This window comes from Mesocricetus auratus, unplaced genomic scaffold, assembly GCF_017639785.1.
Source record: "Mesocricetus auratus isolate SY011 unplaced genomic scaffold, BCM_Maur_2.0 Super-Scaffold_100027, whole genome shotgun sequence".
Taxonomy (NCBI): Eukaryota; Metazoa; Chordata; class Mammalia; order Rodentia; family Cricetidae; genus Mesocricetus; species Mesocricetus auratus.
The window spans coordinates 21,916,491-21,931,182 of record NW_024429208.1 but is presented as its reverse complement, the minus strand read 5'-3'; the positions used below and the strand labels follow the sequence as shown (position 1 = coordinate 21,931,182).

The 14,692-nt window shown below is 44.6% G+C and overlaps 2 protein-coding genes across 2 annotated transcripts in view; both read right to left on the bottom strand.

Moving 5' to 3' along the window:
* The window catches only part of Ddx50 (DExD-box helicase 50), a 31,543-nt gene extending 29,879 nt beyond the window's left edge, over positions 1-1,664 (bottom strand). Inside the window, exon 1 of the mRNA XM_040732190.1 lies at positions 1,464-1,664. Coding sequence (XP_040588124.1) covers positions 1,464-1,550 — 87 coding nt within the window. The 5' untranslated portion in view covers positions 1,551-1,664. The remainder of the gene's footprint in view (positions 1-1,463) is intronic.
* Positions 1,665-8,774: 7,110 nt separating this feature from the next.
* The window catches only part of Stox1 (storkhead box 1), a 48,514-nt gene continuing 42,596 nt past the window's right edge, over positions 8,775-14,692 (bottom strand). The window contains exon 4 of the mRNA XM_005070818.4: positions 8,775-10,065. Within this exon, the coding sequence (XP_005070875.2) occupies positions 9,921-10,065 (145 nt within the window). The 3' untranslated portion in view covers positions 8,775-9,920. The remainder of the gene's footprint in view (positions 10,066-14,692) is intronic.

Genomic DNA, 14,692 nt, shown 5'->3' with positions numbered 1-14,692 from the left:
CTGGTTGGGAAAAAAACATTACCTAGACATCGTCAGATAAAGGATTTAGGTGTGAAAGGAAAAATGAGCTTTTCAAGAGAAACTACAATTAAAATAAATGCTTGGAGATTACATGTATCATCTACCCTAGATGCCTACAGCAGTAAAATTGGGAGTTAATATTTAAAGGGCAAAAAGCTTCCGCTTGGGAAGATGACAAGGTTCACGATATGGATGGTGGTCATGACAACAGAACGAGTCTCTTACACTTAACGACACCAAGTTACACACTTAAAAATGGTAAAAACGTGGGCAGTGGATGCGGTCTAGCTTAAACCCAGCACTGAAAACTAGAAGTGACAAAATGTAAGTTCCAAATTTAGTATATTCTACAAAAACATAAAAATAGGTGTTGGGAAAATAGCTAACTGCTGGGCATTTGTCAGGCTTGCCAATTCAATGCCCATTAGGAAGGTGGCATAAAAGATGGGAAGAAAGCAAGACTGGTTGGCTGTAATGTAAACTTTACCCTGGTGGTAAGTTCTGGGGGTATTCCCTCATCGTTAGCACGCTAATGAATACATATTTTATCAAATTTCATCTTTCCCACAGTCACTGTTATCCTCCTCAGCTCTTTTTTTTTCTTCCAGGTCAAATGTCTCCATTAAAAATTTTACCTGTGCATTTTTCTTAGCACCTTAAGATCCGCTATTGTTTCGGGTTTTTTGATTTTTGTTTTTTTCTTCCTTTTCTTTTTTTCGGACGGAGGTGGGGGTATAGTCTCTAAAAATTCCTCAACTGGCTCCTGGTGGGCAGGGACCATTTTGCATATTTAATTAGCTTAAGCTCCTTGGTACTCAGCAAAGAGTCTGGCACAAATTAGGCTCAATAAATACCTGTGGATTGAAAATACTGACAGTAAGGGCTATTCATAATACAACCCCCACGAACTCCATCACAGCCAAACCCTGGTAACCCTGGCTGAGGCACTATTCCTTAAGCCTCTATTACCCAATCATGGAGGATTGTAACCCTAGGATATCCTTCCCCAAGACTGCCGCAGACACGACACCGAGACAGAGAAGCAACACATAGGCAAAGCCATCATCTTTCTTAATTATGTTCTTCGAAGGCCCAGGAATACCAAATGAAGGGCCTCGCCGCCGAAGAAAGGGAAAATGAGCAGATTCCGCGGCGATGGGAGCTCGAGTCTGCCCATCTCTTGGGAGGGATCCAAGCGCCAAGGCCGACGTCCGGCTGAAGTGCCACGGATGCCGGGCTCAAGCCTAGGTCCGTTCTCCTCCAGGTCCGGGAGAGTGGCGATGGGGATGGTCCCCGGGACCTCAGAGGGCCGAGCAAGGCGAGGGGCAGCCTTCCCTCGGAAGCTCGCGCCCGGTACTGACAGGTCGTCCCCTTCAGGGACCGCTCCCCTCCCCGCCCAGGCCAGCGCAGCCCGAGGGAGGCGCGGCCCAGCCGCAGCGCACCTTTTGCCTCTCCTTCTTCTGGCTCTCGGACTCTTCCAAGGGCGCCTCGAGCTCCATGATGTCCCCCCAGAGGAGTTTTCCGGGCATTACTGGCCGCCGCCACCTCCCGAAGGGTAAGGCGGCCACGACCACCTACGGACACCGACAGCGTGAAAGGAAGCGGGGGCTGGGCGGCCGCCGGCCAGGGCTGTGCGTCACTTCCGGGCCACGCACCGCACGGCGGGAGCAAAGCAGCCGGGACTCTCGGGAATGGAAACTCTTTCCAGAAAGCCGCAACCTCCGTCAGCCAATGAAAAGACGGAGAGGTCCCGATGGGCCCGCCCATGCTCTGAATGACAGGCTTCTCCGGAGCGCGGACCAATCTCCGGGAGGGACTCCTGCGCCCCGGCGCCGCACGCAGGATTCCAAGTCACCCCCAGTCTCCCCCCTCACCCCGGCCTGGAGCACCTCCCTTCCCAGCATGCCCTGCAGGGCTCGCGCGGCCCCCTCTCGGGCGGTCGGGAAGAAGGGCTGACGCGCCAAGCACGAGCTCGTGGGCCAGCGCGCGCTGGAGCCGGCCCGAGCGCCACGCGCCGCCCAGCCATTCGCCGCCGGAAACTGCAGCCCTTCGCCCCGCCCCCCGCAGTGGGAGGAGCGTTAGCGTGTAACGGCTCCCCGCCGGGCGGGTGAACGGGCATTGCCGTTGAGGCTCCCTGGGGTCGGCCGGGTCGGGTGGGTCTACGGAGGACGGCCGGCGGCAGCACGTCCGCTCGTCCCTTAAGCAGTCCATAAGTCATGGCTCCCTGTTAGTTCTCACGCTCCTCGGAAGATAAAAAACCCACCCGAGAAAGGAATTTGTCCAGAGTCAGTTAGTAGCTCGGGCAGGAATGGATACTTGCTCGGAAACCAACATGGGCACACCGGCCTCAGCTAGGAGTTTCTCAGAGTTGGAAGGCCATTGCTCCTATGAAACAGAGCGAATAGAAGAACCCAGAGGAACCTATGATAAGGAAAGCAAACCCAATGGGCCTGACAGATTGCCTATTTGTACTGATCAGAATCAACGGCCTGAGTTACAAACGTATAAAAAAGACATCAACTGCAGTGACATCTTGGTCTGTGTCTGTTCGCAAAAGTCTGGGTTCAGTCCCCGGGGCCTAACAGGCCAGGCAAGCCTGCTACGACTTGAACAATCCCGTCCCTTAACCCTGTTTTATCACTTGATGATATCCTCATTTCACTGGGTGGGGTGGGGGACGATAAGACACAAAACAGATGTAGGCGGGGGTGCATTCTTGCAAACCACTAGTGCCTCTGCCTTGTATAATGAGCACCAAGCACAGGTCTTAGCAAAACTAAAAATGGCTACGTGCCCTGACTTTGGGAGTTACACGAGAACAACCGCTATCACCATGTTCACATGTTTGTGATAGCTTCCCAACTGCTGTATAATAGTGTTGGCCTAAAGTCAACGACTGTTTATCTGAAGGTAGTTTTATGGAGTCAAACCAGGTGTGTTCAAGGATTGATGGTAGAAAAAAAAGAAAGAAAACCGCTTTTTTCCGAAGGTTGGATGAATAGATTTGGGTCTCCTCATCTAAACTGTTAAGAATCAAAATCTAAATAGCTTTTCTAAATCCATCCTGTTGCTTCACAGCGACACCCAGGTCTATCGTGCTAGTCACTGCACCTCTACCATACGGTGTGCATGGAAGCATAGGTGACATGCTGAAGAATGCTGCCCGAAATAGGGACAAAGGGACAGAAGCTGCTATCTTGTAGTTGAAGGTCACACAGATGAAGTAAGATTTTTGGCGCCTTGGGATCCTGTTTTTTGGTATTTCTTCTCAGGCCAAAACTTCCCATGGCAAGCCTGAAAAGGAAAAGACTTAAATTCTCTGGGCCTTCCTCAAATGGCTTCTTCCATAATGACCTTCGGAAGGGACACTAGCCCCGGCTCCAGCGTGTGGCTCTGGCCAGCCTTACCCATTTCCCCCATTCCCTCTGCCTTGCTGAAAACTGTTAGATTACACTCCTAAAGCTGCCAACAAGGTCTGTTCCCTTATTTGGCCACTTCCTCCTCCTGAAGCTGACTACCAGGGTCCAGCCATCAAAGTATTGAAATCCAGCAATCAAAAGCCCCCTTTGGCTAATTAACAAGCCCAATTAAAATTAAACACCTCATCTTAGCGTGGGGGTTTCCCCCTTTACCTTTATAAACCACCACTTGCTTATGGGCCATGACTATCTCCTCTCCATCCAAAAGCAGTCCTTTTAGGACAAATACCCTTGCCCCTTACCCTTGTCCCCTTTCCCTTCTCCCTAGTCCCCTATCTCCTTTACTGCCACATCCTAGCCCATTCTAACACAGACCTCCCCTTTTCTTCCTCTTAAAAATTAAACCTGTGGGGCTGGAGAGGTGGCTCAGAGGTTAAGAACATTAGCTGCTCTTCCAGAGCTCCTGAGTTCAATTCCCCAAAACCACATGGTGGCTCACAACCATCTATAATGAAATCTGGTGCCCATAATAAGTCTTTATAACAAAAATTACACCTGCAAGGTCATTTGCTGCTGTTTTTCTGCCCCAGTCAGAAGACTCCCACTAACTTTTCTTCCCTGCATAGTAAGGGTTCTCTCTGTGAAAACAGATGCTTGGGTGTTGTTTGTGCTTAATCTGAGATGAAGAGCCCCTGCTCCCTTCTGTGACAAGTGCTTCCTAAGTCCTAAACTGCCTGGACCAATCCTCTGATCTCTCTCTAGCTAGGTGGAAAAGGAGCATAAACTTAGACATGAGTAACTTGCCCAAGGAGTGAAGGATTCAGGCCAGCTTACCGTAATTCATTAGGAAACATGGGAACAGGAACTATAATTTTAAAGTTCAATAAAGGAATTGGAGTGATGGCTCAATGATTAATAGCACTGTTGCTCATCCAGAGGACCGTGGTTCAATTCCACATGGCAGCTCACAACAGTAACTCCAGTTCCAGGGGATTCCACCTCCCCACACAGATGTGCATTCAGGCAAAACACTAATGCACATAAAAATAATTTTTTTTTGGTTTTACGAGACAGGGTTTCTCTGTATTGTTTTGGAGGCTGTCAGTCCAGCCCAGCCTCGAACTCACAGAGATCAGCCTGCCTCTGCCTCCCGAGTGCTGGGATTAAAGACGTGTGCCACCACTGCCCGGCAATAAATTATTTTTTAAAAATGCCTCAATAGTTTTATGTATGCTAGTTAAGATTTGGAACCAGTGGAGAATGAAAATGGTACTTTTCTCATTACTGAGACAAAATACCTGAGAAGGGATGGAAGGAAGGTTTATTTTGCTCATAGTTTAAGAGTACAGTCATCATGGCAGGGAGGTTGTGGCAAGAGGCATATGAGGCAGCTAGTCACATTCATCAGCAATACATAGAAAGAAGACAGCAATCACTTAACTGGTGGGTCTGCTTACTTCAATTAACCAATAAATGCCCTCACAGACATGCCCAGAGGATTTCCTCTAAGTGATTCTAGATCTGCCAAGTTGACTAGCAATATAAACCATTATGGAAGTCGATTCAAAATATAATCAATTCATAGACCCAAGTGATTATCTTGCTCCAGCCTCCCTCATGCCTGGAACTACAGGCATGGACCATGTTTCCTAGTTCCAAATATAACTATCAGAACATCTTTATAGCTTATATATTTTTATTTAATTCATTTGTTTTAGGTAAGAGTTTTATCAAGGAGCCCTAGAGGATCTGGAACCTGCTATGTGGACCAAGCTAGCTTCAAACTCATAAAGATCTGCCTGCTTCTGACTCCCCAGTGCTAGGATTAAAGAAAAGCATTGCCACAATGCCTGGCTCTAGGGGTTTTGGTTTTTGGGTTTTTTTTCCATTTTCTTTTGTGTGTAGTTCTCTTTCTACAATGTGTGTCCTGTAGATCAAACTCAGATTTCCAGGCTCAATGGTAGACACCTTTACCAATAGAACTATCTTTCTGATCCTATTTTCCAAATATCCTAAAAGAGTTATTTATACACCCTGAAAATATAAGTGCTGTGCTCTTTTCTGGCTAGTCTCTTATCAAAGGTTCTATAAAAATCCCCTTGCCTTTGGCCTTAGCTTATTCAACTGTGTAACTTTTAAGATATAAAAACAAGATACTATTTCTAAACTTGCCTCTCTAGTCATTTCCAAAATTGTTAATTTCTTTAGCCCATAATTAGGAAGGAGATGGCAAAGAGCGATCAGACTACATCTAGCACTTTGGAGGTGAATGTGAAACTTTTCTGACAAAACATTTCAGGTTACAGTATGGAAATGATGGGACAGTTATAAATTGATGGAGACAGTGGGGACAGAGACTGTTAAGAGTGCTAAAGAGAAAAGAGAATGAGAGACAAGAAGCTATATAACCTTAGTCACTTATGTTTAGAAACTGTTGTTAGCCAAGTAAGGACAATAATGCAAGAAACTCGATTAGCAAATGCAACAAAGCATCAGTGTAGAAATGAGGGGCAGAGGTGCTCACAGCTTAGTTGAGATGGCTGCTGTTGCTTTGGCTTTTTGAGACAGGGTCTCAGTTTGTCCAGGCTGGCCTTGAACTCACTATGTAGCTGAAGTTTGCCTTAAACCTTCTATCCACCTGCCTCTTGCCTTCTTTCTCTGCTGGAATTAAAGATGTGTGCCACCATGCCTGGCTCCATCATTTCTTTAGTAATAGTTTTGTGAGTTAAAAAAAGGAATGTATTTTTAATTATGTGTCTAGATGTGTATAGGTATATGTATGTCAATGCCTGGGGAGGCCAGAAGAGGCCATCAGATCCCTGGAAATGAAACTACAGTCATCTGCATGAGTTGTACACGTTTTTAATCATGGAGTTTTCTCTCCAGCCCTGCGTTTTGAATTGGGCTGTAGGAAGGAGGGCGTCAGAATCAACATGAGTTATTCCAGAAGAGGGCACTGTCAACCAAGAACTGGGTGGAAACTGCTAAGAAGCCAGTAAGAAGGCTTCAGTCAAGATAGGCTGTGTGAAGCTGACATCTGTCCAGGGTGTCCCCATTCTTGATAGCTCCCTCACCCCTGGTAGGCAACAGTCTCTTTCCTGTATCCTGTTTTCTCAAGTAACTGTAGTTTCTCAAAATGCAGCAGCAGGCTCTTCTCCTTGTTTTCTGTGCCAGAGTGACATTTTCCAGTATGTTTGCTAAGTTACATTCAGCAATAGGTTCATGATCTAATAACATACACCAGCATGGGGATGTATTACTGAGCTGGTGTAGTTTCGACTACTATCAATGAATTTGATTTAAAAAAACAGAGGTATGGCAGGGGTGGAGAGGGTGGGGACTGGGATTCGAGGGCGGACTGGAGAAATAGCTTAGCTGTTAAACTTGTTCTTGCTGGTGATGGTGGTGGTGGGGGGTGGTGGGGGGTGGTGGGGGGTGTGGGGGGGTTGGGGGGTGGTGGTTGCATGAATCTTTAATTCCAGTACTTGGGAGGCAGAGGCAGGCAGATCTCTGAGTTCAAGGACAGCCTGGCTTACAAAGTGAGTTTCAAGATAGCCAAGGCTGTTACAGAGAGAAACCCTTGCTCAAACAAAAAGTTCACATGTTCTTGCAGAAGACCGGGAATCAATTCCCAGCCCTCTGTGGGCTCACAGCACTCTGTGACTCCAGTTCCAAAGGATCTGATGCCCATCCTCTTGGGACTTTTAAGAACACCAGGCCTGTGCATGATAAGCACATAATTGTGTGCAAAACACTCATATACATAAATCCAAAAAGCTTGTGTGTATGTGTGTGTGTGTGTGTGTGTTGGAAGTCTATGTGCGCCTGCCACAGGTGTGCACATGGCGGCAGGACAACTCTTGGGGTGCCCAGTAACCCATTCAGAGAGTCTTAAAAATAGGTCATAAGTTTGTGATCACTAATAAAGACAATAACATAAATACTAAAACTTTGATTTAACAAGATTACATTCATTGTAGTTAGCATTATGCATAGAGGTCAGAGGTCAGCTCAAGAGCCAGTTGTCTCCTTCTACCATGAGGCCTGAGGATTGAACTCAGGTCATCAGGCTTAGCAGCCTTAAACCAGAGCTCTCACTGAACCTTGGTTGATTTCTAAAAATGTGGTGTTGGTGGTGGTTTTTGTTTGTTTGACTCTTTTGGGGGCCTGATACCCAGCTCCCAAACAAATCACACATGGAGAGACCTGTTATTACTTATGAACATTGGACCTTAACTTGTTTCTCGCCAGTTTTTCTTACCTTAATTAGCCCATCGATCTTTTGCCTCTGGGCTTTTTCCTTTTCTTCTGTGTATCTTACTCCATGGCTAGCTGTGTGTCTGGGTATCTAGCCCCTAACATCCTCATTTCCTTGTTTTATCTTGTTCCTCCTCTTCTTCCAGAGTCGTCCTCCTATCTATACTGCCTGCCAGCCCTGCCTATTTTTTCTCCTGCCTCGCTATTGGCCATTCAGCTCTTTATTAAACCATCAGGTGTTTTAGACAAAGAATCACAGCTTCACAGAGTTAAACAAATGGCAACTTAAACAAAAGCAACACATCTTTACATCATTAAACAGATACTCCAGAGCATAAACAAATGTAACACACCTTAAAATAATATTCCCCAACAATGTGTTTTATTATAAAAGTAGAGGAGAATAATATAAACCAAATGGACATTTAACATTGCATTTACTAGTGTGTGTTTGTGTGGTCAGAGGACAATATTTGATGGTCAGTTCTCTCCTTCTACTATGTGGATCCCAGCAATTGAATTCAGGTAGGCAGGCTTGGCAGCAAGAGACTTCACCCACTGTGCCATCTTACTGGCCCATTGCTTATGATACTATAAACCACGTAATGTCAAAAATCACAAAGCCTTTTCAACATCTGGCTTCAACTTAGCCATCTCACCTTCCAAAAGCAACTTCATCAACATCAACACTAAAGAAATTTCAGGAATTGGGGGTGATTTACTCCTTTGGCCCTTAGGAAATTCAATCTTGGCAGTGACAAACTTGATGCACTTAACAATTTCAAATTTCCTTAATGTACTATGCAATGATACCTCATTAAGGGTAAGTTTGGGGTGGTAATTACATAATATTCTATTTTCCAAGTCCCTCTCTTTTTACCCAGCATCACTGGGCACCATTCAGATATGTTGACAATGGAAAAGGAAACAACTTAGTGTGTGTTAACTAGACATTTGTCATCAGTACCACTAAGAAAAATGGAGAGTTGGTATGTAATTCGGCACCATTGTGAATGTCCACAGCCAAAGCTTAGGAGAAACCTTGACAGGTCTATATTTTTTTCCTTCCTTCCTTCCTTCCTTCCTTCCTTCCTTCCTTCCTTCCTTCCTTCCTTCCTTCCTTCCGAGGTAGAACATTTAACCCAGGCTGGCCTCAAACTTGGCATAGCAAATGATGACCTTGAACTTCTAGGCCTCCTGCTCCAACTTCTCAAGTGCTAAGACTACAGGCATGAGTTGCCACACCCACCTCCTGCATGCTAGGCAAGCACTCTACCATTTGAACTACATACTCACCTCTCTCTTCTGCTCCCCCTCCCCCACCTCCTGCTCGGGATTAAAGGTATGTGCCACCAATGCCCTGCCTGAGTTTAACTTTCAAAAACATGTTTGTCAAAGAAAAAGCCCCTTTTTCATTCATTTCCACCACGTTTTTCCTTCAGCTCAATCCTTAATACACACCCAATTTGGCAGCACATTTTTTTTTGTAGGATGCCTTTTAAATCTTTGAAAACATGGCAAGTTCTCTACAAATTAAACAGAATGCCTTACTACTATAGACAAAAGAATTAGCCATCTGTCCACTTTTCATTTGGAGGAATTTTTTGTCTTGTTTGATTTTGTCTTCCTTTTTGGAATGGATGTGACATTATTGGCTGAAAAAATGGGTGGGGTGGGGGTCAGCACTGTGGAAGAAGGATCTCATGAGAGCAAGGTCTGCCACATACAACCACTGGGATACGTTTGACTACTCGGCCATCGGGGATGAGTTATTTCTTAGCCACCACGCCCCTTTAACCTGAGAATTCCGTACTCCTATGACTGATGAGAATGGCTACTGGGTAGTAAATCAGCATTATACAGATTAGAGAAACTGATCAAGGAAAATTAAAGTTAGGGATGCTTCATTAGAAAAGGACCAATGATTGCATGTTTCTTTCATTGAAAACTAACAGATTTCTAATAAAAGGCACTGAAAACTACTTTAAAGTGGTAAAAAGGAAGAATTAATTAGGTTGCAATATGGTGGGGTTACTAATATACGTGTTCAGCTTTAGAGCATACCCAATTTTAAAGAGAATTCTTCAAAGTCAGCTAAAATTTTAATCCTGACATGGTGGCTTATGCCTGTAATCCCAGCACTCCAGAGGTTAAGGCAGGGGGACTGATTACCTGCTGAGATCCAGGCCAGGCTGAATTACAGTATAAGACCACATCTTTAAGTTAGACATTTATAACTGGGGTTAGTTGAAGCAGGGAATTGGATGGGAACATTTGGCTCTTCATGCCTTCACAGTTCTGCAGAAAATTCTGTCTTCTTTTAAATCCATCCAAAATGGCAGAATTGTTAGATGCCAGGCTCTGTGTCCTAAAGATATTAAAAAGGACAGAATTACTATCTTCCAGAGGGACCCAGAATGCTATTTTAGGCACTGTAATTTCATTTTGTTAGTTTCAAGCTATATGAGCATTAAGACATACTTAACAAATCGAAGGTAGTCCATTTTTCAGATGTGAAAAGCTAAATAATAGCACCCCAATTATTTGACAGGTGCTTTCAAAGAAGTTTGTGTTATCTGAACATTGGTTCTTAAACCTAGTGTCAAGAATAAAACCAGTACCTGCTAGCCAGAAAAATCTAGCTCCCTATCAGAATCAGTATCCATATCTTGTATGACATCTTTTGTGAAGTCACAAGAAAAAAAAATCAACTCTTGCTTTTCATGGTGATACTGTTCTTGTCCTAAGAACAGTGTATCCATGTCCTTATCTAGTCACATTTATCTTCAGCACATTTGTTAATCGTGTGCCCTACCTTACTGCCAAGATGCACCCTCAACTGCCCCAGTAATTCTGTGGTTGGTTGTTTTGTCATGACTAGGGGTTGAACTCAGGGCCTCGTGCATGCTAAGCAAGTGCTCTATCCTTGAGTATCTCCCTAACTTGCCCATCACCCAGAATCTCACATATCTTTGGCAGTTGTGAAGAATCTCGGTGTGTTCTTCAGCTCAGCTTGTCTGTGTTAATTTTCAAATAAGGTACTAACTATGTCTTGCCCATCTGGCCTTGATCCTAAGAGTCACAGTATCTGTAATAATAAGCCTCTCAAGAAAACTATATTATAATCTATTTTAAACAATATGCAGAAATGACTCTCTGCTCTTGCAGAGGACTAGAATTCAATTCCCAGCACCCATGCGAGGCTGCTCACACACAGCTGAAGTGTGACTTCAGCTCCAGTGGATCTGAGGCCTCTGGTAACTAAGGGTACGGCACTCACATGTGTATACCCACACAAACACAACAATACATAAGATTAAAAGTATATAAAACAAGAAGTTGGACCAGAAAGGCAGCTAAGCATTTTTTTAAGATTTATTTATTATGAATACAACATCCTGCCTCCATGTATGTCTGCACATACCAGAAGAGGGCACCAGATCTCATTACAGGTGGTTGTGAGCCACCATGTGGTTGCTGGGAATTGAACTCAGGACCTCTGGAAGAGCAGTCAATGCTCTTAACCTCTGAGCCATCTCTCCAGCCCCCACAGCTAGGCATTTTTAAAGATGTATTTATTTATCATGTATACAGTTTTCTGTCTGCATGTATTCTTAAGGACAGAAGAGGGGACTAGATCTCATTATAGATGGTCTGTGAGTCACCATGTGCTTTCTGAGAATTGAACTCAGGTCCTCTGGAAAAGCAGTCCGTGCTCTTAACTACTGAGCCATCTCTCCAGCCCCAACAGCTAAACATTTAAAAGAATGCCGGGCGTTGGTGGTGCACGCCTTTAATCTCAGCACTAGGGAGGCAGAGGCAGGTGGATCACTGTGAGTTCAAGGCCAGCCTGGTCTACAGAGCTAGTTCCAGGACAGCCTCCAAAACAATACAGAGAAACCCTGTCTCAAAAAACCAAAAGAAAAAAAAAACATTTAAAAGAGTGTGCCAGGCAGGTCTAATGATTTTGAGTTTAATATCCAAAACCCATATAAAAAAGCCCAAGGCTCTCTGTGGGCGGTGGTGGTGTACGCCTTTAATCCCAGCACTTAGGAGGCAGAGGCAAGCAGATCTTTGTGAGTTTGAGGCCAGCATGGTCTACAGAGTGAGTTCCAGGGCTACATAGAGAAACCCTGTCTCGAACCCTCCTCCACCCTCCAAAAAAGCCCACAGCTCTCAGCTCTGATGCCAACAGTCCTAGGGTGAGATGGGAAGCGAGGCGGAAAAGTAAGAAGCTGTGAAAACAATGCAGGGACAGAAACAAGAGAGACTCTTCCTCAAGATGGAAGGAGAGAACTCGACTCCCCCAAAGTAGTCCTCTTATTTCCACAGGAACACTGTGTATATACACAGATGAACACACATGCAAACACATCACGCAAAGTAATTTTAAAAATAACTTCTTTATGGAATTGGCTAGAGCAGTGGTTTCTCAACCTTCCTAATGCTGTGACCCTTTAATACAGTTCCTCATGTTGTGATGACCATAAACTTATTTTCATTGCTACTTCATAACTGTAATCTTGCTCCTGTTATGAATGTGTGATTTTTGATGGACTGAGATGAACCCTGTGAAAGGGTCGGTTGACTCCCAAAGTGGTCTCTGCCCACCACATGCTGAGATCAGATGGGACAGATCTTTAACTGTTAAAACACTGGCACCAACCGGGTGGGGGGCAGCTCAAGCCTTTACTCCCAGCACTCGGGAGGCAAAGGAAGCCAGATCTCCCAAGTTTTAGGCCAACCTGATCTACAGAGTGAGTTCCAGGACTGTCAGGCCTACACAGAGAAACCCTTCCTCAAAAACAACACAAAACAAAAACCACTGAGCTCCTCTTGCAGAGGACCTGAGTTTGGTCCTAGCACCCACATGACAGCTCACAACCATCTGTAACTGAAGGGAATCTGATGGTCTCTTCTTGTGGTGATAACTTGTTTGTACAAATAAAGCGTGTCTGAAGGAAGATCAGAGGGTAGAGCTTGCCACTAGCTAACCATAGAGGTCTGGAGGTCTGTACAGACAGACAGGAAGTGAGATGGCTGGGCAGAGAAAAGAATATAGGTGTAGGAAAAAGGAGCTGGCTCTCTTTTCTACTGGGAAGTTAATGCGGTAAAGATGGTTTTGGCTTCCTTCTTCTTCTCTCTAATCTCTCAGCATTTTCCCCTCTTATCTGACTCTGGACTTTTATTATTAAGACCATTTAGAACTCATGTTATATCTTCTGGCCTCCGTGAGCACCAGGCTCACACATGATGCACAGACATACAAAGTATGTATGCATAATTAACTGTGCCATTTCTCCAGCCCCCATTGTTATTGTACTGAGTGTGGTGGCACACGCCTTTAATTCTAGTACTCAAGAGGCAGAGGCAGGCAAATCTCTAAGTTCAAGGCCAGCCTGGTCTACAGAGCAAGTTCTAAGACATCCAGGGTTACACAGAGAAACCCTGTCTTGAAAAAGCAAAGAAAAAGAAAATAGTAGGATAATTACAAAGTTTTGGGGAGGATGGTAAGATGGCTCAGTGGGTAGACACCTGCTGCCAATAGCAATAACCTGAGTTCTATCCCCAGGACCTACACAGTGGAAGGAGAGAGAACCAACCCCTTAAAGTTGGCCTCTAACCTCCACAGTCTGTTATATTGCGCGCGTATACGCGCGCGCGCACACAGACACACACACACAAAATGTTATTTTAAACTTTTTAATACTCAGATTTGTGTGGGTGGGTGGGTGGGGGTTGAACCAAGGCTGGCTTTGAACCTGCTATGTAGGCAAGAATGATCTTGAACTCCTGTTTCCACCCCTCACATGCTGAGATGAGAATTAATGCCATCACATCCCATTTATGCAATGTTGGGATCAAACCCAGGGCTTTGCCATGCCATTCAAGCACACTACTAGCTGTGCTACAACCCCAAACACTTCTAAAATATCTTATTATATCTATATTGTTTATCATATGAACAATTGTCATTTAAACAAGTGAGAAGTGGCCACATCCTTTACTTAACAAATATAGATCCAAGAATAGATGAGAAGACCTCCAACTTTGTTTTTAGTGGTTCCTTTCTAGTTTTAGAAATAATTTCCAGTAAGACTTGGTCCCAGCCAGGCAGTGGTGGCACACACCTCTAATCCGAGCTCTCGGGAGACAGAGGCAGGAGGATCTCTTGTGAGTTCAAGGTCAACCTGGTCTACAGAGAGAGTGCCAGGATAGGCTCCAAAGCTACACAGAGAAACCCTGTCTCAAAAAACAAAACAAACAAGCAAACAAACAAAAAAAACTTGGTTCCCCACTAACCCTATTTAGTTAGTTTTCTTTAAGAGTAGTTGGACAACACAAACTAACTTGATGGGAATTTTAAAAAAAGGAAAATTTAATTTTGGTTGGTAGGGAGGAGAGGGTACGTATGGGAGGAACTGGGGGTAAGAGGGTGAATATGATAAATGTAGGGTATAAAGCTGGAGACAAGGCTCAGCAGTTAAGAGCATGGGCTGCTCTTGCACAGGACCTGAATTCAGTTCCCACCACCTACATGGTGACTCACACACAACCTTCCATAACTCCAGTTCCAGGGGATCTGATGCCCTCTTCTGATCCCAGTGGACACCAGGCATTTACATGATACATGCACAAATATACACACAGGCAAAGCACTGCTACACATAAAAATAAAATAAATCCTGAAAAAATATGTAGTGTCTGAAATTCTAGAGATACTAGTTTTTAAAAGTGAGCTCTGGCCAGGAGACAGTGATGTAAACTTACTTAATCCCAACACTCAGGACACAGAAGCAGGCAGATCTCTGAGTTCGAGTCCAGCCTAGTCTACCGAGTTAATTCCAGGACGGTTAGGGCTATTAACACAGAGAAACCCTGTCTTGAAAAACAAAAACAACAAAAAAGTGAACTCTGTCCTTACCATAGGCAAGTTCATTGTAACTTGATATAATTTATTCCCCCAAGACTGTTGATATTGTTACACTGGTTTG